This window comes from Staurois parvus, unplaced genomic scaffold, assembly GCF_062004578.1.
Source record: "Staurois parvus isolate SC_StPar_1 unplaced genomic scaffold, SC_StPar_1.0 ptg000604l, whole genome shotgun sequence".
NCBI lineage: Eukaryota > Metazoa > Chordata > Amphibia > Anura > Ranidae > Staurois > Staurois parvus.
The window spans coordinates 57,880-81,645 of record NW_028318400.1 but is presented as its reverse complement, the minus strand read 5'-3'; the positions used below and the strand labels follow the sequence as shown (position 1 = coordinate 81,645).

The 23,766-nt window shown below is 39.6% G+C and overlaps 1 protein-coding gene across 2 annotated transcripts in view; it reads left to right on the top strand.

The window, feature by feature from the left end:
- LOC149449760 (alpha-2-macroglobulin-like protein 1) overlaps positions 1-23,766 on the top strand; it is a 128,671-nt gene that overhangs the window by 95,808 nt on the left and 9,097 nt on the right. For both annotated transcript variants that reach the window (XM_089692746.1, XM_089692747.1), the window contains exons 23-33: positions 163-223; positions 2,451-2,534; positions 2,977-3,153; positions 5,653-5,734; positions 10,089-10,245; positions 12,059-12,133; positions 14,564-14,726; positions 15,067-15,272; positions 16,892-17,107; positions 17,185-17,309; positions 19,022-19,112. In XM_089692746.1, coding sequence (XP_089548872.1) covers positions 163-223; positions 2,451-2,534; positions 2,977-3,153; positions 5,653-5,734; positions 10,089-10,245; positions 12,059-12,133; positions 14,564-14,726; positions 15,067-15,272; positions 16,892-17,107; positions 17,185-17,309; positions 19,022-19,112 — 1,437 coding nt within the window. The remainder of the gene's footprint in view (positions 1-162; positions 224-2,450; positions 2,535-2,976; positions 3,154-5,652; positions 5,735-10,088; positions 10,246-12,058; positions 12,134-14,563; positions 14,727-15,066; positions 15,273-16,891; positions 17,108-17,184; positions 17,310-19,021; positions 19,113-23,766) is intronic.

Genomic DNA, 23,766 nt, shown 5'->3' with positions numbered 1-23,766 from the left:
GTATTACTTTTGATTCAACTCTAATAATAAGGTTGCCATCATGTGTTTCATCTCCTCATATGTTTTGCTATGTATTGTATTAAGACAATTGTCTTTATATTTATCTATTTTGATTAGATTCTTCTCTAATGTTCTGTATTCCATGTCTATTAATGATTTCAGCCTGGGGGTGTACTGGAAGAAAAGTCTCACAGCTCACTTATTTGTATCCAAGATGGAGAAGGTGAGGGCTTAGAGCCGATTTAAACATGTGCAGTGGGGATTGAAGTTCAGGTTTCACCTGTAATTGACACAGTAGTTGTTCAGCAGATCAGGTCAGCTTTACATCAGTTTCAGGTCAGGATGTTATCTTGTTCACACATGTGGAGTTTGAAACAGTTCCCATAGAAGTCAATAGCTTGTAATTGGCACCTGAACTAGACTTCACTGCTCAGAAATCGAACAGCACTCTTTTTCAGTCCACACTGAATCTGCACTGCCAGTGCACCGGACATATGTGAACAGGCACCATAGGAAGCAATGTTACATCACATGTCATGCAGATTGGATGCGGTGCAACCCACATCCAATCTGCATATATGTGAACCAGCACATCTGGGGAATAATGACAAAGAAAAAATTAGGATTATCTCCTGTACCTCAAAGGTTTTTGTTTTATTGTACACTTGACCATATTGATTGATTCATGCTTATAATCATGCTTAATTTTTTTTTGCAACACTTTTGCCTGTCGTGCATTATATTTTCTCTTGATTTCAGAAAATAGACCACTTCCCCTTTCAGAATTTGTGTTATTTAAGATAAAGATAAGATATTTACTACTGCCAAAACTATGCTAAAATTCTATGCATTCTGTTAATAAATGACCTGCAGTGCCATATGTGCTTTGCAATAAAAAGATGCTGATATATTTTATCATAACATAATGCATTACAATGTGCTGCTGTGCATAGAGTTCAAGGGGTGTAATTGAAAAAAGTTTACAAAAATCAAAAAAATCAAAAACTGTGATGCATTGTAATAACTCCTCCAGTGCATGTGCACAATGCACACAAGTGCATGCATTAGAACACTCGATCCTAAGAGAAAACACCTGAGAAACATTCAATCCTAAGAGAAGATACCCTAGAATCATTCAAACCTAAAAGAAAATACCCTTATGAAAATTAGTTTAGAAGAGAAAATTCCCTAAGAACATTGAATCCTAAGAGAAAATACTCTTAAGAACATTCAATCTTAAAAGGAAATACATTTTAGAACATTCAATCAGAATAGAAAACACTCTAAGAACAGGTTACTTTGCAACACACAGTCATAGTTGACCCAAGACCAACTCTTCCCTTGGTTCTCTACTTCTATTTCTTCTATAATCAATAAACATGTGGAACAGGTCTTAAAATCACTGAATACAATACCCAAGCTCTGTTGCTGGTGATGCCATCCAAGGCTGAAAACTGGTGCTCGTTGCTGGGATGTGCAGTTCCTCAATACTTTTAATGTTGATAGATACTGTATAAGCCAGCAACTTTAGATTGTAAGCTCTAAAGTTTAGATTCCTTAAGATTGTAAGCTCCATGAGAAGGGCCGTCCTCCTATTCCTTTTTGACTGAAAAGTATTGTAATTGCACTGTCTCCCTTATATCATAAAGCACTGCGCAAACTGTTGGCACTATATAAATCCTGTATAATAATAATAATAATAATAATAATAAAACTTGGTGGACTCAAACATCGAAAATCTTTATTGGCTACATAAATACATGTACATGACTAGCCAATAAAGATTTTCAAAGTCTGAGTCCACTGAGATGCTGGCTTATATCTATCAACATTGAAAGAGGTCTTAACCCTTCCCCACTCTATTCAAACCAAAATAAAGTTACTTTTTAAGGAAGTTGTACAGTTTCCTGGGCAAGCAATCTCTCTCTCTCTCTCTCTCTCTCTCTCTCTCTCTCTCTCTCTATAAATAAAATTAATCACGTGATGGTATAATGTAAACTATTTTATTACAAATATTTATATTACACATTTTCTGTTAAATATAAAATACAATTTGACAATTTCTTTCTTATGCAGCTGTACCCAAAGGCTCCTCAGTAGGCCTGTCCCAAAAAGTCTGAAAAACTACTTTTGGCGTTAAATTGTGTTTATTGGAGGGCACGGCAGGGAATTAAACCACTTACCTGTTTGCATGTGTGCCTCCTTGCCAGGTTTTCATTTACATCTTAAGCCTCATTTTATTAGTTTTTCTGCATATAATTCTTTATAATATATTGTGTGAACATTTATTTTAATTATTATTAAATTGTGTGAAACAGTTTTTATTGGTAGTACAACGCATAATACTGATATTTGTTGAATGGAGGCCCATTCTAAGTTACTTTCTATGCTTTATACTGTTCTACATTGATCAATAGCTATCTGAAACAATCTTATGTTTTCACATTCAGGTGATTCAAAAACAGAGAAACACTCTTTAAAGATTCCAAGGAACATTCTGAACGAGTCTGAAAGAGCTTATATTTCTGTACTGGGTAAAATATACTGTGATTGCTTTAAATGTCTGTGTAACATGTCTCAAAAATACTAAATGTATAGTATTTTTTTAATGTTTGTATTCACTAGGGAAGGGTTTAAACTTGTTGGAAGGGTTCAAACTTTTCATTTGATTTTTGATGTCTGTGCCCCGTTGATGAGATTTTGCTTAACTTCTTAGATAGCTGCTACCAGAACAAATTCCTGTTAGAAGATTCCCCCTCACCTCTTGTTCTAGTGACAACTATAACATTTTGGATTTTCCATCAGGTCCAGCTTCCAATGAAGATACATTGCTCTAATCCATCTCCACTCTGTCCAAACCTTTAAAACAAAGTTTTGACTTTACTTATACTTTAATATTTCAAGTCAGATATAAAATACTGAGATATTATGAATAATACCAAATATAAACATTTATTAACATTTTCCCTTTTTTAGGAGACTTGATGGGTACAGCCATGCAGAACCTAGACCACCTTCTAGCCATGCCATATGGGTGTGGAGAGCAGAACATGCTCCTTTTTGCCCCAAACATCTTCATTCTACAGTATCTGGAGAAGACCCATCAGCTAACTGATGAGATAAAGAAAAAAGCCACCAACTTCCTGGACAGCGGTGAGCTACTGTTTATCCGTACCACATAGTACAAAGAAAAATAATGAGCAGTGACTAACAGCAACCAGTCAAAATTCAAGTTTTATAAGTACAGATAAACCATAAGGAATAAACATTTATTTCTGGTAGGCTCCTGGAAGTCACTGCACACCTTTCCTGTTTGTGTCCTGGTATCACATAAAGCCCTCATTATTGCATTTTAAAAAAGTTTACGGTATTATTCCGCAAACAAGCAAACAAATGCAATAATAATAATCAATAATAGTATAAGAAACATAAAACACATACAGTTAACCACAAATGGAGTTATGAATTGTTCAGAATTGTTGGGTGTTTTTCTGCACAAGAGCAGGCTTAGATGGTGGAGCTCCCACTTCAGCTGTGTAAAGGAGGAGGTAGAGTACTTTAAAAAGTGAAGAATTACAGTCTTTAATTTACATTGCAGTCAATCATTATTAATTGACTTTAGCTACACAAGTTAATTTCTGTGTATCTTTTTTTTTGCTAAATCACCTTCATCTTCTGCACTTGGCTGACATTTTGCATGCTAGAACCCCATAAATGTTGCTGCCTTATCTTCTGAGAAGTACCAAAACTGATCCTGTGTATTCCCCTTTCAAAGCACAATCTCTCTTCCATACCCAAAGCTACCCCATATACAGTGCTCAGTATAAATAAGTACACCCCAACAGATTTATCAAAAAACCTTTACTTTCCTTTCAGAATTAACATTTTCTATGGGACACTATACTACAAAATATTCCCACAAATGCAGGCCATTGATTGCAAACAAGATGTGTTTACTTGCACACACAAAAAAGTATTTTTCCTAACAAATTCATTCAAGAGCATGCAACATAAATACACCCCAATGAAAGTCTTAGTAGCAAAGCTATATTTTAGACAACAAAATCCTACTTAATGAATAATTAGACTAACTAGTAGTTGAATTCTTGTTAAACTAGTGTCCAGAAGACAGTTATTTATAAAAGTTATTACTTAACAAAGAAAACCCCTTTTCATGCTGTCAGCAATGGCACCACATGGAAGAGAAATGTCACAAGGCCTGAGAAAAAAAATAATTTCTTTACACAAGAAAGGTGAAGGCTACAAAAAGATCAGCAAAGCTTTACTTATCAGTCAGAATACTGTAGCAAAAGTGATACAAAAATATAACAAAGATGGAATTGCAACCATCTCACAGAGATATCCAGGCCATCCACGGAAGTAAACACCTCAACAGGAACATCTTCTAATGAGAAAGGCTGAAGAATATTGCCATGCAAGTTCACGTCTGTTAGGTAAAGAAGTAGAAAGCACTGGGGTGATTTTTTCCCGTGACACAATTTGCCATATACTGCAGAGGAATGGCATGCAAGGGTGTCGTCCACGAAGGAAGCCTCTCCTAAAGCCTATCCACAAAAAAGCCAGGCTAGAATATTGCAGGGCCCACGCTGAAAAAGAAGACTACTAGGACTGTACTCTGGAGTGATGAGACCAAGATAAATGTTTTTAGAACTGATGGCTTCAAAACTGTATGGCGTCGCAAAGGTGAGGCGTACAAAGAAAAATGCATGATGTCTACAGTGAAACATGGTGGTGGCAGTGTCCTTCTGTGGGGCTGCAGGAGTGCTGCTGGTGCCGGGGAGCTGCATTTCTTTGATGGTATCATGAATTCACAGATATACTTATTTATATTGAAAGAGAAGATGCTACCATCACTCCATGCCCTTGGTCATCGTGCAATTTTCCAACATGGCAATGATGCAAAACACACATCTAAGGCCCCAGATGCATTTCTGATGAAGAACAGGGTGAAAGTGATTCAGTGGCCAAGTATGTCTCCTGAGCTGAACCCAATCGCACACCTCTAGGGAATTCTGGAGAGCATCACATCCAGAATCCAGGCTCTAAAGGAGGTTGTTGTTGAAGAATGGAGAAAGATAGATGTTGTAATATGTCAACAACTTGTTCATTCCATGCCTAGAAGACTTGATGCTGTCCTTAAAAATCATGGAGGTCATACAAAATACTAGATGTAGTAGTTTCTGTTGTGGGGTGTATTCATTTTTGCATCAACTAATTTGAGTAAAACTGAAGATTTTGTAATCTAATTTATATTATTAGCCATACTTTCATGTAATGAGCTAAACAAATGTTCCATGAAACTCAGTTTTGTCAAAATTTGGGAAATTGTTCTTGTGCTCATTGAGATATTGATTAAAATCTTACTTTTCAAAAGGGGTGTACTCATTCATGCTGAGCACTGTATTTTGAAAGCTTAGGGGGAAGACACAGAATCATGTGAATAGAGTATTCCATTACCACAAGGATTTGAACCTTTTGTCAAATTCAAATGCTGGCTAATAATGAAACTAATATTTCATTTCTGAGTTACAATGTTTTCTACATTAACTTTTCAGTAAATAAGATTACTTGTTACTCAGAGCATCTCTTTAAATTGAACATAATTTGTAAATCTTCTGTACTTACATTCAGGGCATCAGCGACAGCTCACATATAAGCGTGATGATGGCTCATACAGTGCATTTGGAAAGCGAGACCCTAAGGGTAACACATGGTAAGCTAACTTATAATTATGGCCACTTCTGAACCTATTGGGGGCAGAATACCTTAGTTTATTAAAGTTATACATTTGAAGGATGGTTGAAAATGTCCCCTGATCTTAACCCAAGTTGTGTTTCCAAGTTGTCCTTATTATAAAAATGTATTTAAAAATTCAAAATGCTGTCTTTGTTATGTCTTTGTTTTCAGTAAACATATTTACAGTACCTGATGATATTGTCAAATGTAGAGGGACCACACAAGGATTTAATTTCTTTATCTTTGGCTTGGGGCAGACAATGTTGCATTACTGTAGTCCCTTTGCTCCCCAGAGTTCTCTAAGCAAGATATCACCCCTTTGGGAATTCTAGGCAAAGCCCAGCCTTGGATACCCAGCATATAGTCCCATTATTAAGCACAGGCTGTAGTTCAAGGGAAACTTCTCCCAGCAGATATAATGACGGTCCAAACTGGGTTCCATAATAAACTAAGTGGAATCTTTACTTGAGGCAAATAACAAGACAACTGATACATCAGAATCAGCTGTTGCTTCACAGGAAAGACTGAGGGCACATATACTTTATACAGGTTACAGATAGTTAATCTTTCAGGAGAGACCCAAGTCCACACTTACATGCTTCTCAAGGCATCCTCTTACAGCAGGGCTAGTTTTCCTGTTTATATTCCTTCAACAGGGAGCAATTCAGGTACATTCCCAACCCAAGCTAGCACTACTTTAAAGCTGAACATGAACATGAGTGCTTCTATCCCCTCTACGTTTGCACTTTGCTTTGGAAGCCTGTCACCTCTAATATGATCAGGGCATGAGACCACCTGGGACTGTAAACTCAAGATCTAGCAGGCTAGTGGAAACAAGTTTACCTGGGTATCGGTCCTCGCAGATGCAAGAGCAGTGTGACCACACGCAAATGGTGGTGTGTCTCAGGATCTGAGGAGCCACTCGGTCTTTACCAGAGCCACTGTAGGTGTGGATGTTGTGCTGCATGACAGCCCCCAGTTTGCAGCTCTCTAACACACCCGTGCGGGCAAAGTGCAACCAAATAGCACTCTGAAAGGACACAGAGCACTCAGAGGATACCAAAAACTACAGTAACCTACTACAGCAAATGCTGAGGACACACACAGCAACAGGAACTGAGGGGATTGACGGACATAAACCAAAGGGAATATAACTGCACAGCCAAAGGGAAAAGACTGAGAACAAAGACAGAATAAACCAACACAAAAAATATGGGAATGCTCAAGCAGCGGCAAACACCACAGGAACCAGAGGGGTCCAGCTTCCAAATGAAGATACATTGCTCGAATACTAACGCACAGGCGCAAAGGCTTAATATTACCTAGGTTCAGGGCAGATAGGCAGGAACCTGAGAAACTCAGACATGAGGCAAAACCTGGCGTCAGATCGATGTGCACAGAAGCGTGACAACCTCATTACTTCTTACCAGAGGTGTTTGCCAGAACCCCAAAGTGTAACTCGGCAAAGCCTGAACCTTTTCGTGGAGGTCTTTGTCATACACCAACTACTTTGTATGCTCTACACCCAAAGAAACTTCCACCTACCACCAGTTATACAAAAAATACAGACTAATGTTTGACTGTTGCCTAGTCTTTTGAATCCCTCCAATTCACTCCATCAATCATCAGCCCCTCTGGTCATTTTAAATATGCAGCATAAAATGGCAATCTACATTAACCACTAGCAGGGGAGAATACACAAAACTATTGAAAGATAATTTCAGATTGGTTGTTGGGTTACATCACTTTTTTTCAGTTTTTCCTTTAAAGATTTCATCTCCACAGCACGGGTATTTTCAGACCGCCGCCAAGCAACCTGCACACAAGCCAGGACTGTTTATTGAGCTGAGCTGACCAGATTCAGTATAAATGCAAGGTGTTTGGTGGGTGTTACATTGCGATGCAGGGGCCTAAACATTGGATACACAGTTTTGTCTGCTGCTGTCATTCACTGTCATTAAGGGGCTTATTTACAGTGCCTTGAAAAAGTATTCACACCCCTTGAAATTTTCCATATTTTGTCATGTTATACCCAAAAGCATAAATGTATTTTTGGGGGATTTTGTGTGATAGACCAACAAAAAGTGGCACATAATTGTGAAGTGGAAGGAAAATGATAAATAGTTTTCAAATTTTTTTTACAAATAAATATTTGAAACGTGTGGCGTACATTTGTATTCAATACTTTGTAGAACCACCTTTCTCTTCAAATACAGCTGCAAGTCTCTTTGGGGATGTCTCTACCAGCTTTGCACATCTAGAGAGTGAAATTTTTGCCCATTCTTCTTTTAAAAATAGCTCAAGCTCTGTGATATTGGATGGAGAACATCTGAACAGTAATTTTTAATTCTTCCACAGATTCTCAATTGGATTTAGGTCTGGACTTTGACTGGGCCATTCAAACACATGGCTATGCTTTGATCTAAACCATTCCATTGTAGATCTAGCTATATGTTTAGGATCATTGTCCTGCTGAAAGGTGAACCTCCATCCCAGTCTTAAATCTTTTGCAGACTCTAATAGGTTTTATTCTAAGATTGCCCTGTATTTGACTCCATCCATCTTCCCATCAACTCTGACCAGCTTCCCTGTACCTGCTGAAGAAAAGCATCCCCACAACATGATGCTGCCACCAACATGTTTCACGGTGGGGATGGTGTGTTCAGGGTGATGTGCAGTGTTAGTTTTCCGCCACACATAGCATTTTGCTTTTAGGCCAAAAAGTTCAATTTTGGTGTTATCTGATCAAAGCACCTTCTTCCACATGTTTGTTGTGTCCCCCACATGGCTTCTCGCAAACTGCAAATGGGACTTCTTATGGCTTTCTTTCAACAATGGCTTTCTTCTTTCCACTCTATAAAGGCCAGGTTTGTGGAGTGCACAACTAATAGTTGTCCTGTGGACAGATTCTCCCACCTGAGTTGTGTATCTCTCCAACTCCTTCAGAGTTACCATGGGCCTCCTAGCGGCTTCTCTGATTAATGCTCGGCCATGTATTAGTAGTTGTGCCATACTCTTTCTATTTCAGAATGATGGATTGAACAGTGCTCTGTGAGATTTTCAAAGCTTGGGATATTTTTTATAACCTAACCCAACTTTATCCCTGACCTGTCTGGTGTGTTTCTTGGCCTTCATGATGCTGTTTATTCACTAATGTTCTCTAACAAACCTCTGAGGGCTAAACAGAACAGTTGTATTTATACTGAGATTACATTACATACAGGTGGACACTAGTTACTAATTAGGTGACTTCTGAAGGTAATTGATTCTAGTTAGGGGCATCAGAGAAAAGGGGGCTAAATACAAATGCACGCCATATTTTTCTGGTATTTATTTGTAAAAAAATTTGAAAACTATTTATCATTTTCCTTCTACTTCACAATTATGTGTAACTTTCTGTTGGTCTATCACATAAAATCCCAATAAAATGCATTTTTTGGTTGTAACATGAAAAATGTGGAAACTTTTAAGGGGTATGAATACTTTTTCAAGACACTGTATATAGCAGTGAATATGAAAGTCACCAAACATTCACTGAAGATCAATTTTCACATTGCATGGGTTTTTAATGACTGTGATTGATTCACCACAAATGAATGCTTGGTGAAAGGCACATTCACTGCTTTATTAATATGGCCCTAACTCACATTCATACATACACATATTGGGCCAGTTTACCTACTCAATTTCTTTGGAGTGTGGGAGGAAACCCACGCAGGCACAAAGAGAACCTACAAACTCCAAGCAGGTAGTGCCATGGTTGAGATTCTAACCAATGAACCTAGTGCTGCTAGGAGGAAGTGCTAACCACTTAGTCACCACTTAGTCACTGTGCTGCTCTATAGGGGCAGTACAGTGAATACTTACCAATTGTTTGCGTAAATGCTTATCAACAATTATCCTGGGAAAATGTTATAGGAATTCTCTACTGAATGAATTATGGAAGCTAACATTGCTTTGCCCAAGTATGCAGATTAGGAGCTTTGACTTTCTAACCTGGATGCTTGTTCCAGGTTAGGGACTCAGAAAGCATTTAAGTGAGCACTCTGGCCAAAAATAACTAGCATCTTTCAGCCCACTTCCTCTGAGCCCAGGTTATTCTTGATCCACCCCAGTCTGAGGCTGGATAGTGAAAGAAGAAGCTGAATAGTGTTCAGCACATTTTGTTCTGCTCTTCCCTCCTATCAGCATGGTATTACATATTGCATAACATAATTAGTGCTAAATGATATTTGTTTGTATAACTGAAATCATAGTATTATTGATTACTTTCAGTTTTGTATGTCCTCAATAAATACATTTTAATAAAATAAATGATTTTTTTTTTTAAGGTTGACTGCCTTTGTTGTAAAATCCTTCAGCAAAGCTCAGCCGTATATTTTCATAAAGAAAAGTCAAATGAGTGACTCTTTCAATTGGCTCAAAAGCCATCAGCATCAAAGCGGCTGTTTCAACAATGTGGGAAAACTTTTTAATAATGCCATGAAGGTAGGAAGCTGATTATTTGTTGAACAGTATACATACACATGTGCTATTCAGCTGTACCCTCCGTAGCCAATTCAGAATGAGTCTTTTAAACAGCATAAAGGGCTCACTAGTCTATTACCTTGCTCCTGCTACCTTGGAAGCTTCTGCTACCAAGGAACCCATGACCCTCACCAAGCATATCGACCTTCACTTACAGGAGAAAAAAACACTGCTTTATGTGTGGTGTCCTTGCCTATCACCGAATTGCCATCAGGGGCTGCCAGTACTGACAAGCACACGCAGATTGAAACCACTGATTTGTCTTCTGAGGAAAATCTCCACTGCCAAAAATTAGAACTTTACTGCCAAAGGGCGGACAGCGGGTTAGTACCACTATCACACATGATTTTTCCTGGCACAAGCTGGCATAGGTTTAATCTCCTCTCAGCCTGCCCCAAAAAGCTGAGAAAATCTTGGCTCCTGTTCCCTACGGCATACCAACTGTAAAACATTTTGCATAGGCCTCCAGTCACTTGGGCGGAACTGAGGATTTACCCGATGAAGCCTATGAGCAACCATAGAACCACGTATCATGACATAGGGTGGCACTACCAGCACTAGCGATTTGTCCTGTCCTACCTCCTTCCTATTCACCTTCAAATGGACCCAGTGGGCCCTGAAGGAGATGTAACATCTCTGCCCATGCTTGTTGACCTTTGTATATGTGGTCATGTGGACCCTGCCGCTGATCACATGCTGAAAGCAACAAGAAGACATTACCTTCCACATGCTGGTGGAAGACAGGGATGGACTTTTGGGGAAAAAAATGGCGACTGGGCACCTACCACTGTGGTAAAACACGGGATGCAAATTTGTAGAAAGGGCAGCTGGAGCAGGAGCAACTGTAACACCAGTAACTGAGACACTGGGCGTGCGATGACTTGGCACATTTTTTTTTTCTGCATCGGCAGCTGGGAAGAGAGACCTGCCTATCAAGGATATAGCTGGAGATGGTGAAGTGGGATTAGGAGGCTTTGAGCACAGTTGATGCATACACTATTCCCTGCTAAGCATGTCCAATGCTGACCCTCTTCGCTACCTGATGTGCCTTAAGCTTTGCCTCTCGAACCCTTTTCCAAGCTTTCATCTCTTTTCCTTGAGGCTGTAGATGTTGCAGTGGATACAAGTAAGGATTCTTGCAGAGTGGGGGGAAATATGGAGAGAGCAGCAAGGAGGAGCATAGCGAGGTTTGAGGTCAACAGGCAAGTGTCTCCTCATGCATGTGGTACCAAGGGATTGGTAGATTTGCCACATCTAATGCACTTCAGGCAGAAGCTACAAACCACTACAGTGCTTTCTGCAGCACATGTATGAAAAAGGCCAATACCTCTGAGCCCTTCAAAGCTTACCTGTGGATACTATTGGTCTGTACCCATGGAGCAGTGCCACCTGGTGGTATAGGGCAGCTGCTCCCTTCCCTCCTATGCACTCTGCCATGTACGAAATTTGGCTGAGGTTGTTCCTTTCCCTCCTCTGTATTCTCGGCACCCAGATACTGTCTGCCATCTCATGGTCCCCACCCTCCTCATCACTTGAGCCCACTTGAAAGTAAGCTGCAGCTGCAGGAACATCATTGGCAATTGATTCTTCCTGCAGGTTGTCCCCTCCCTCTATGCTATGTGCACTCTCTTCTTCAGCTATAGACTGTCAGATGCTCAGCAATCAATTTCATCAGATGTTGAACACCATTTGTGCATGCCTGATAATCGTATAACACACAAGCATACAATATCTATCTCTATATTGTGTAAATATTGTGATCTCTGTGTTCCAGGGAGGTGTGGAAGATGACATCTCTCTCTCAGCCTATGTAACAATGTCTTTGGTGGAGTCTGGTTTGTCTGTTGAGGTAAGAGATGACATACGTGGATAGGCCTGGTAATACAATGGTGTATACCATTGAAAGGTCCCATGACTGCAGTATAAAACTGTGCAGAAATTGAGGTATTTACAAAATGACTTGATTTAATTCCAAATCTTGAGGATTCATTGCTACACTACCTTTTAAAATGTTCCATTGCACTATTAAGGTGTTTACAGTCATTGGTTTGATGCATTTATTTATAGTCAAACTAAAAAAACATTAAGTACCTTTCCAATAAGGAATTCTGTTTAGGGCAATGGAGAAGGCACAATGTACAGGTAGTAACAGTTGTAAGATCTTTGTTTTCCCTGAGGATTCTTAGGACTGTTGTATGCTATTCTATAGACATTGGATCATCAATATATCTGACAAGATGTAGCTAGATGGGGAGACAGTATTCTAATGCCAGTAGGTACCTTAAAGGGCATGCCTTTCAACACTTATTCACCCACTGCAAAGGTAAGACAGGACGAGCATAAATAAATACATATATATATATATATATATATATATATATATATACAGTATATCTATACACACACACTGCTCAAAAAATTTAAAGGAACACTGAAAACACATCAGATCTCAATGGTGAAAAATATCATGCTGGATATCTATACTGATATGGACTGGGTAATGTGTTAGGAACGTAAGGACACCCCATAGTTTGATGAAAATGAAAATTGTCAACCTACAGAGGACTGAATTCAAAGACAACCCGAAAATCAAAGTGAAAAAATTATGCAGCAGGCTAATCTATTTTGCTGAAATTTAATTTCAGACACTCAAAATGGTATTCAGTAGTTTTTATGGCCCCCACATGCTTGTATGCATGCCTGACAACATCAGGGCATGATCCTAATGAGATGACGGATGGTGTCTTGAAGTTTTTCCCACCAGATCTGGACCAGGGCATCACTGAGCTCCTGGACAGTCTAAGGTTGGATGGACCGTAACATGATATCCCAGAGGTGTTCTATTGGATTTAGGTCAGGCGAGCGTTGGGGCCATTCAATGGTATAGATTCCTTCATCCTCCAGGAACTGCTTGAATAGTCTTGTCACATGAGGCCGGGCAATATCATGCACCAGGAGGAGCCCAGGACCCACTGCACCAGCGTAGGGACTGACAGTGGGTCCAAGGATTTGATTCCAATACCTAATGGCAGTCAGAGTGCCATTGTCTAGCCTGTAGAGGTCTGTGCGTCCCTCCATGGATATGCCCCCCCCAGACCATCACTGACCCACCACCAAAATGGTCATGCCGAACAATGTTACAGGCAGCATAAGGTTCTCCAGACCCTTTCACCTCTGTCACATGTGCTCAGGGTGAACCTGCTCTCATCTGTGAAAAGCACAGGGTGCAAGTGGCAGACCTGCCAATTCTGGTGTTCAATAGCAAATGCCAATTGAGCTCTATGGTGTCGGGCAGTGAGCACAGGGCCCACTAGAGGACGTTGGAACCTCAGGCCACTTTCATGAAGTCTGTTTCTGATTGTTTGGTCAGAGACATTCACACCAGTGGCCTGCTGAAGGTCATTTTGTAGGGCTCTGGCAGTGCTTATCCTGTTCCTCCTTTCACAAAGGAACAGATACTAGTCCTGCTGATGGGTTAAAAACCTTCTACAGCCCTGTCCAGCTCTCCTAGAGTAACTGCCTGTCTCCTGGAATCTCCTCCATGCTCTTGAGACTGTGCTGGGAGACACAGCAAACCTTCTGGCAATGGCGTGTATTTATGTGCCATCCTGAAGGAGTTGGACTGCCTGTGCAACTTTTGTAGGGTCCAGGTATCGCCTCATGCTACCAATAGTGACACTGACCCTAGCCAAAGGCAAAACTAGTGAAAAACGGTCAGAAATGATGAGTAGGGGAAAAAATGTCAATGGCCTCCATCTGTAAAACCATTCCTATCTTGGGGGTCATCTCACTGTTGCCCATCTAGTGCACCTGTTAATTTCAGGTTAACCGAAGCAGCTAAAACTGATTAACAACCCCCTCTGCTGCTTAACTGACCAGGTCAATATGCCTGGATTTTAATTGACTTTCTATACTCTGATTTAACAGTGCTCCTTTAATTTTTTTGAGCAGTGTGTGTGTGTGTGTGTGTATATATATATATATATACACACATTATATAAAATTATATATGTATATATATATAATTTTATATATATATACATACACACACACACAATATATAAATGTATAGTTACAATTTTTCAGTATATGACATGCAGAGGGAGCAGAATGGCTGAAAGTGGATATTCATGGAAAAAGGAATAGCTGTTAATACAGACTTTAAGCTCAAGGTGCAAAAGAGCCACCATTACATCATAACAGAAGATTTTATTAACTATCAGTTCAGCTCTCAGTTATTCATTCATTGATATTGTAAGATCTATATTCTGTATTCCAGGATACACTGGTGAAGGACGCAGTGTCTTGTCTGCAGAAGGCTGCTGGGAATGTGAACAATGTATACACCCTGGCTCTGCTCGCCTACACCTTTACCCTGTGCCAAGAGACAGAGCTCAGGAAAGCTGCACTGGACAAATTGGAACAGAAAGCCATACGTAGAGGTGAGAAAAGATTTTCATTGTAGTCGTTTAAAAACTACCTAAAATCCTAACTTTCTATGATTGCCACTGCATTACTACATATGATTCAGAGGAAGAAATAAAACCCTCATAAAGCATTAAGCTAAGGGAAATATCCCTTGCAAAATAAATATGCCATTAGTAAATTAACCCCTAAATTTTTCTCTCTTTCACTCTCTTCCGCTCTTGTATCTGGTGTATTGTTCAAGCTATACGCTGCAGTCTGTGATGTACAACTCAGAATTCCTCTTTCAGAAGCTCCTCCTACACAATGTCATGATACTCTTTCTATAAGCCCTTGTTGTTCCCTTTTGTATAATAGATGGACAGTTATACTGGCAGCGGGCACCTACACCGCCATCTAATGTGCCTAACTGGTACCGAGCTTCATCTTTTGAGGTTGAGATGACTGCTTATGTGCTCCTGGCTCTGCTCTCTGGACCTAAACAAGACTTGGGTAAATCTTCAGAGATCGTAAGATGGTTGACCAAACAGCAAAACTCTTATGGTGGATTCTCTTCCACACAGGTAAAAAAGGCATAAAGTATAAATGCTGTAGTTATTTCAATACTATAAGTACATGAACCAAATCAATTGCCTATGGGACTTTAAAGGATGAATTCACCTTTTGGGAACATGTTACATGCTCTACCCATTTTTTGGGTGAAACGTGTAATATGTTCCCAATGCTGCAGCTGTTGCCCGATTTCCCCCCCCCCCCTTTATGACAGTAGTTTGGGGAGAAGTTCCCTCTACTACCTGTAACTTCTTAAAAACAGCGTGGCCGTGCGGAGCTCCGCCCACATGACCACATCAATCATTCACAGTGTTCTGTGACTGAATGGACTACTTAGCGGCTGTCAGCTTGTAGTTCTCAGTGAACTTCCACTGTGCAATGGAGCGCCATGGTGGTTCATTGATTCTTCCTGTCAGTATATCTGCTTGCCTGTACATCCCAGCAAGCAGATATACTGACAAGTCTGCAGGAGACCTGTATGGCACCACTGATCTGCTGATTGCTCATGCAATGCTTTACAGGCTCCTGCAACAAAAAATAATACATGCACATTTTTTTTACCTGCAATGACCTAACATGCCAGTTTATTGAACAATACATGTAAATCTCATAAATGAAAATAACAAGCTGAATTGTTCTATCCAGCATAGATCAGCCTAGAGTATTAATATAATTAGTCCATATACTGTAGATATTCACATATAACCAAATTGCTAAAAAGGAGCACATCCTAAAACTCAACATGTTTCGTGAATGTTACTTCATATCTTCAGGAGTGGATGCCACCAGTATAAAATATGTGAACTAAAAAACAAGGTTTCAGAATATGTTTGAACACTCCATAAAGAAAAGGGGAGGTTTTTAAAATGTTGCTCAAGTGCTGTCATTGTTTGATGAAAAAGGTACTTACAAACTAGCTTGATAGAAAAATCATTATTGTGACGCCTTCAGATGGTGACCGCCACAGGGTGTGTGATTTTGGAAGGGGCCCAAAGCACCCCAATAGGGCAACCAAAGAGCAGCACAAGGAGGTACATGGATGGAATTTGAAAATCTGTGAAAAGTAGACATAAATGCCTGTGAACAGTTAAACAGTTAAACAGTGATATATAATATCCATAGGCAAAAGACTACCACCAGATACTACTCAAAGAAACAAAGTACTTCAGTAAATCCTGTTCTTGAAAGTAGAATGTGTACTCGAAGTGGGCAAAATTATGTAGCTTCATGGTATGAATATTATAATAGTGAAATAACCAAAAGATTACAAATGAGTAGGAAGAATGAATGGGAATACTAATTCACCATAAACATTTGAATAGTCATTGCATGAAATGTGCATGTGACCTATAGTTCCTCAGGTAGACAACCATGATGAGCAAATCAATTGGCAAACCGGAAATTGTTCTATTTGTCTGAATATAAACCTAGATTATTCCAGTCAGCAGAGAGATACAAATTCTTGTACGATTGCTTAGGTTCTTGAGTTTTGCCATTCTTAGTCCAGTTCTGACAGATCTTCAAACAAAAACCCCAGAAAAATCTCTATTTCTGCTTTGGTGAACAACATTTATGTGTGCTTTAAAATTCTGAGCTTTGAGTGGTATAATATCTGTCTTTTCTTTCTCAGGACACAGTTGTGGCTCTTCAGGCCCTGGCCAAGTATGCAGAGGCCACGTACAGTGACAAAGGAGATATGACAGTGACAGTCAGTTCTAACACAGGATTTCTGGCGAACTTCCATGTAGATAACAAAAACAGACTCCTCTTCCAGAGGGCAATACTACCAACAATCCCTGGAGAATACACAGTGACCGCCACAGGAGGTGGTTGTGTCACTGTGCAGGTGGGTGGGAATTCCCACTTTTTCCTTCTGTTCCATTGATTCTGTGATTGTCTCATCTTGTTATACTTACTTTACAGACAGTCCTAAGATATAACATCCCTGTAGTAAGAAATGAGACCACCTTTGCTGTCACGGTGGAAGTCACACCAGAACATTGTGTAGAAGATCCAGTGAAAGAGCTTAGACTCAATATAAGTGCTCAGTAAGTTCTCTAAATTGTACTTGCATGTATGGCTATAGCTATATCTATGACCCACTTGCTGTATGTATTATTGTATTCAATATTACTGTCATGTTATAAAAACATATAGCACTCCTTACAGTGCCCCTTTAATGAATAGTTTATGAAATAAGAATGATTCCTTTACAGTGGACAATGAAGTTCCATATCAGAAGTGTTTTCAATTTTGGTAGACCCCCTCCTGCGTCTAAACAGCACTCTTTTGCCAATATGTACTTAAAGCAGAACTATACTGCATTTGAGCACCACAAACAAAAACCACTATTTAATTTTTTTTTATTACTCAAAGCGTCTGTTCCTCCATGTCTCCATAACTTATTTTGCTGGGAAACACCCCCTTAGCATTTCTGGCCATGGCCATCTTAAATAAGGGGAGATAATTCATGTAGCATTTACTTTCTGGAATCTATCTGCCCTTAGCTCAGGCATGCAGACAGGAGGGAGTACTTAGCTGAGAAAAACCCTTCTCCACTCCTGTAGACTCGTGGGATGTATGACACCATTTGCCCTAGGCAAGAAACTAGGAAGTAACAGAAAAAATGTGAAAAAAAGTTTAAAATAAGCAGATATGAAATACTTTCCTATCTGTTTACTATTGTTAGCAGCATAAGGATTAAAATAGTCAATGTTGATTGAGAGAATGAAGTTCTGCTTTAAGAGTGAAGGCACTTTGCGGCACTGGCCACAACAACTAGCTGGAATGCAGCTGATATATTGTAGTAGAAAAGAAAAATAAAAAAAGGCATATGGTTGTTTTGACATGCCTTTTTTCTGAGGGCATTTTTCATTTGCTCAAGTTTGATTTACTAGTTGACAGTTTTATTTTAAAGTGTATGTCAAGGCAAAATAAAAGAAAAACATTTGAAGTGCATCTTTGTATTACATGCACATATTCCCATGTTTATAGCACTTTAAAGGACTTGCAAGTACAAAAACAATATTTGCTGACTTGCCATAAATGCACACAGATCTTAAGCTATGTTTTGGGCTGACAACACCCAGCCTTTCTGTAAACTAAATGTTGATAGCCTTGCCCAGTGTCTTAGTCCACCACTCCCACTCTCAGACCTTTACAACATAAAGGCAAATCGTTCTGCAGTCCAAGATGAGAACTAGGAAGGTAAAGTAAATTATTTAAGATAACATAGTAAGTGTGAAGAGGGCACAAGACCGCTCAGAATTTCTGACAAGATCAACAGTTTTTTGCATGTATCAAACAGACATCATAACACACTCTTAATGGTATATTTAACAGATCAAAAAGGAGCAAATAAGCGTTCATTGTTGGGGTTTACATACACTTAAATACAGGTGAAGACTGAAGATTACAATTTTACAAACTCTGGTTGCTTTGAAAGTCAGTCCCAGCAATAGAGCAGACTAAATCCTCAGTTTATGCTACATATTGACTGGGTTTGTCAGCCACAGATCAATCAGATCTAAGCTTGATCTGGAAAATTAGTTTGGGAAAAAGCCTGAACCTTTTTGGTGGCTACAAGGCAAAAAATTGTTCTTATTTAGCTCTTTAATAAATGAGGTAAGGGAGAGTGAGCAGGGAAGAGTTTATTAGAAACAGTGATGTAAATCTGCTGTCATAATATGTTGTTAGCATCCTATTGGTATTAACTTTCTAAGGGTAAGGTGAAATAATACAGATCTTTCTATTTTCTCAGGTACACAGGTTCCCGGGAGATATCCAATATGATTATCATAGAGGTGAAGATGTTGTCTGGATACATCCCAGTTAAGAGCTCAGTAAGACAGGTATGTCATTGGCTAAGAAGGGTATTCAAAAACAATTGAGGCAGTTAGGTGTCAAATGTCATAGCTGGAGGATCAGCTTAACTGTGACATTTTGGGGCTTTTTTTGTCAGTAAAATTTTTTGATTTTCAGCCTTTTCAACTTCAGCACCTTTAACCTACTTCCTGTTACTGAAACCTGGCTTCATGAATTTGACTCTTCCTCTCTAGCTGCCCTCTCGCATAGTGAACACCTTTGGATTCACTCACCCAGACACAGTGGGGATAGACTTCTTCTATCCCTACAAAGCACGTTTCAAATTATCCCTACAACTCCCTCCCTGTCCTTCTCCTCTTTTGAGCCTCACTGTATTAGTCTTTTTGTTCTAGTTTTTCTAAGGATTGCTGGGATTTATCGGTCTCCTAGATCAATGTCACACTTCCTTAGTGTCTTCTCTGCCCTGTTACCCTTTTTTCTCCCCTGAAATATTTGCTATCATCCTTGGTTCACTTTAACTTTCCAGTTAATGTTAACACCCCAGATACCTCTCAACTCCTCAGCCTAACCTTTTCCTTTGATCTAACACAATGGACACACACTCCTTCTCACTGTGATGGAAACACCCATGGCCTTGATTTCTCCCGCTTCTGCAGTCTTTGCAACCGCTCCAGCAAGCATTTTCCTCTCTCTGATCACAACAGTATCAGTTTCATCCAATCAACAACCAGTCACCCATTGAAAACTTTACCACTTTAACCCTTCTCTTCTCTGTTCTGCTACTACCTCTATGGCAAAATCTCACCCATATCCTGCTCTGATCTGACCATCTCAGTCTATAACAGCTCGCTCACATCCATCCTGAACAGACTTATTCCGCTCACTACACACAAAATTAGGCCCGACTGCTACAACATAGACCTGCTCATGAGTGACTGTGGCATAAATCTAAATCCCTGCAATACTTCACCTCATACAAATCCACCCTACTAAAAAAATACAATTCCTACCTCCATGCTACCAAACAAAACATTTTTGTCACTCTCAATAACAACCTCTAATCTAGTCCTTGACAATTACTTTCTACCTTTAGCTCTCTACTTTTTTCCGCCACTGTCTCCACCCACTAACCCACTCACTACCCAGGAGATTGCCAGTCAATTAAAAACAAGGTTGATGCATAATGTGATGAGATCTCCACTGTCTAGAAAACTCCCCCATGCAACATACAATGTCCACCACCACACTCAGTACTCTGTTCTTTTGACCCTGTTACCACAGAGCAGGTTGCTAAACTTTATTCTGAGGCCCACCTAACCACTTGTCTCTATGGCCTGATTACCTTGCAACTTCTATGGTCATCCTCTTGCTCTGCTATGCGCTCCCTAACTCACATTTTCATTCTCTCGCTTTCTAATGGCATCATTTCCATTCCTCTAAAACATACACTTGTCACCCCATATCTAAACACCCTCACTGGACCCAACCAGCTTGAACAATTTAAGATCAATTCCTTGCTTCTGTGTACCTCCCAGCTTCTTGAACACCTTGTTTACAACTGTCTGAACTGCTGATAACAACAATCTTAACCCCCTACAATCTTGGTTACCACCCACTACATGCCACTGAAATGGCCCTCCCTAAAACCCGCTAATAACTCACTAAATGTTAAAACCACTGACCATTACTCTGTACTTGTATGCAAAGACCTTTCCACCACCTTTGATACAGCTGACCACACATTCCTGACCCCTCTCCACTCCCTCTGACCTCCTTGCCCTCTGATATTCTTACACAGGCTATTCTCCTTTCAGTCTATTGCAAATGCTGTTGTTAGACTCATCCACCTTACAAACTGTTCAATGGCCACCACCCTACTCTGCCAATCCCTCCAGCTAGCTTATGCTAGCCCAATGTATAAAATTCAAATTCTAACTAAATATATATAGCCATCCCACAACTCTGCTCCCAGCTACATCACCAACCTTATCCCAAAATATCACCCAAACCGTCCACTCTGTCCATTTACTCTCTAGCTCTTCTATTACCTTTTCTCATGCTAGCCTCTAGGACTTTTCCAGAGCCTCACCTATTCTCTGGAACTCCACATTCTACTCTGTCTGGACATCTCCAGCCCTGTCTCTAGGTGAAAACACATCCGTTCAGGAAAGCCTATCTTACCTCAACCAAAAAAACTGTACTCCTACTTTCTCCATCAGCCTTATCCATCAAAGTTATTACCTTTTGTATCACTTGCCCTTTTAGATTATAAGATCTCATGAGGAGGACCCTCCTGGTCCTCTTGAATCAAATTGTCTTTTTTTTTATTATTTAAATATTTATTAATTTTTCATATAAAATACATGTTCCATCATTACTCTCATATAACATACAAAGCCATCATTTATATCCCTTTCTATCTTTATTCCCATTACCCTCCCACCGCCTATCTAATACCGCCCCACCCATAAAACCACCCACTCTTCATTTTTCCATTACATCTTTTCTTAAGTATTTTCACATATCCCACTCTACTGCTTCATATATTTCACCTTGGACACAAAATCTTCCCAATTTCCCCACCTCCTATAATATAACCCCATCTTGTCTTCTTGCATATAATACAGTTTCTCCATCCTACATATCTGGTTCATTCTTTCCACCCAATCCTCTTCTCTCGGCACCTCTGAACTATGCCAAAACTTAGGTATCAGACCCTTTGCCGCATTCAGATAATACCATATACCCGAATCTTTGTATTTGTTCACTGATAGTTCTGTACTGTGTAATAGACACAACTCTGGATCCAATCCTATCTTTATCCCAGATATTATCCCAATCAAATGAACCATTGTCTCCCAAAAACCTTGAATCTTTGGGCACTCCCACCATATGTGATATAACATACCTATCTTTCCACACCCCCGTCAACACTCCAGTGTATTCTCCCCATTCATCTTATATTCAACGTTCGGTGCAATGTGCCATCTTGTTAAACACTTATAATTTACTTCCACCTCTCTCATGCTTATATTCTCGTGTGTTAGTCTATATATTTTCCTTTGTTTGTCTTCATCTATCTCTATTCCCAAATCTCTTTCCCATTTTACTATATACATCGGCTTTGCGTGTGTGTCTAACTCAGTGATAATTTTATAAACTTTTGCCGTGCCCCATTTCCCATCTCCACGTAATTCCAACAACCTCTCAAACAAATTCCAATCCTTTCTCAATCTCAAAGGTTTCGGAAGATTCCCAATAAAGTGTTTCAATTGGTGGTATCTCCACTCATCTATCTTAATGAAAAGTTCTCTCTTGAACTTCGCCCATGGGCAGCTCCTCCTCCCACCCACCTCCCCAACACTCCCCATCCATTAAATCAACTCACTAAAGTTCCACAATATCCCCCAGAGGAAGATCTCTAAGAGGTCCTTATTAAGGCAGTGAATCTATTTTTTCTATATCACTACTATTCCTCAAACCTCCTAATATACTTCCGAAGGAGATATTAAAATCTCACAAGAGAGGAGAGGAGATGGAAAAAAAAAATTCCCTTACTTCCTTTTCTCTCCCCTCCTCCACTCTCCCCCTCTACCTTCTCCCCCTAACAGACTGCCAGTCCTCTTGTGTTGTCTCTCCTCATTCTCTATTTTCTTCTTCCCATCCGGCAATCTCCATTCTTTGCAACTCAAGTCTTTCACAAAAATCCCTCATATCCTCTGGAAATCTCAAGTGAACTGTTACTCCATTTTTCCAACCAATCAGGCATACTGGAGTCCCCCATCTATAAGACACATTCTTTTTTCTCATCTGCTCTATCAGAGGTTTCAGAGTTCTTTTTCTCCACAAGGTCTCTGGTGTAAGGTCTGCAAAAATCTGAATGTCCATTTCACCATATTTAATCGTTGTTTTCCCTTTAATCTTCCTCCAAATTCTCTTCTCTATCTCCATATCTGTGGAGTTGGACGATTACATCTCTCGGTTTTTCCTTCCCAACACTTTGATATCGTTTTCCTATTCTCAAGACACCATCCATTTTAATCACTTCTAATTCAGATCTGTCCATTATAAAATTTAAAATTTTACATATTTCTTCTTGCAATACTTCCCCATCTACAGTCTCTGGGACACCCCTCAGCCTTGGATTATTCCTCCTGTCCCTATTTACTTCCAATTTATACAACAATTTTTCCTGGGTTTTCTCCATATTCTTTATTTTTTTCTCTAATTGAGAAAAGTTTTGGGCCTGATGTTTAATTTTCTCCTCCGTTTCCTCCACTCTTATCAGCACCTGCCCCAGATCATTTTGGATAGTTGCCATTTCATTCTTTATTATTTTTTCTAAGGCCCCAAACATTTCTGCCATCTCTTTTTTGTTTGGTGCTTGTACAGTGGGGATCGAAAGTTTGGGCACCCCAGCCAAAAATTTGTATTAATGTGCATAAAGAAGCCAAGGAAAGATGGAAAAATCTCCAAAAGGCATCAAATTACAGATTAGACATTCTTATAAAATGTCAACAAAAGTTAGATTTTATTTCTATCATTTACACTTTCAAAATAACAAAACAAAAAAATGGCGTCTGCAAAAGTTTGGGCACCCTGCAGAGTTAATATCTTGTACTGCCCCCTTTGGCAAGTATCACAGCTTGTAAACGCTTTTTGTAGCCAGCCAAGAGTCTT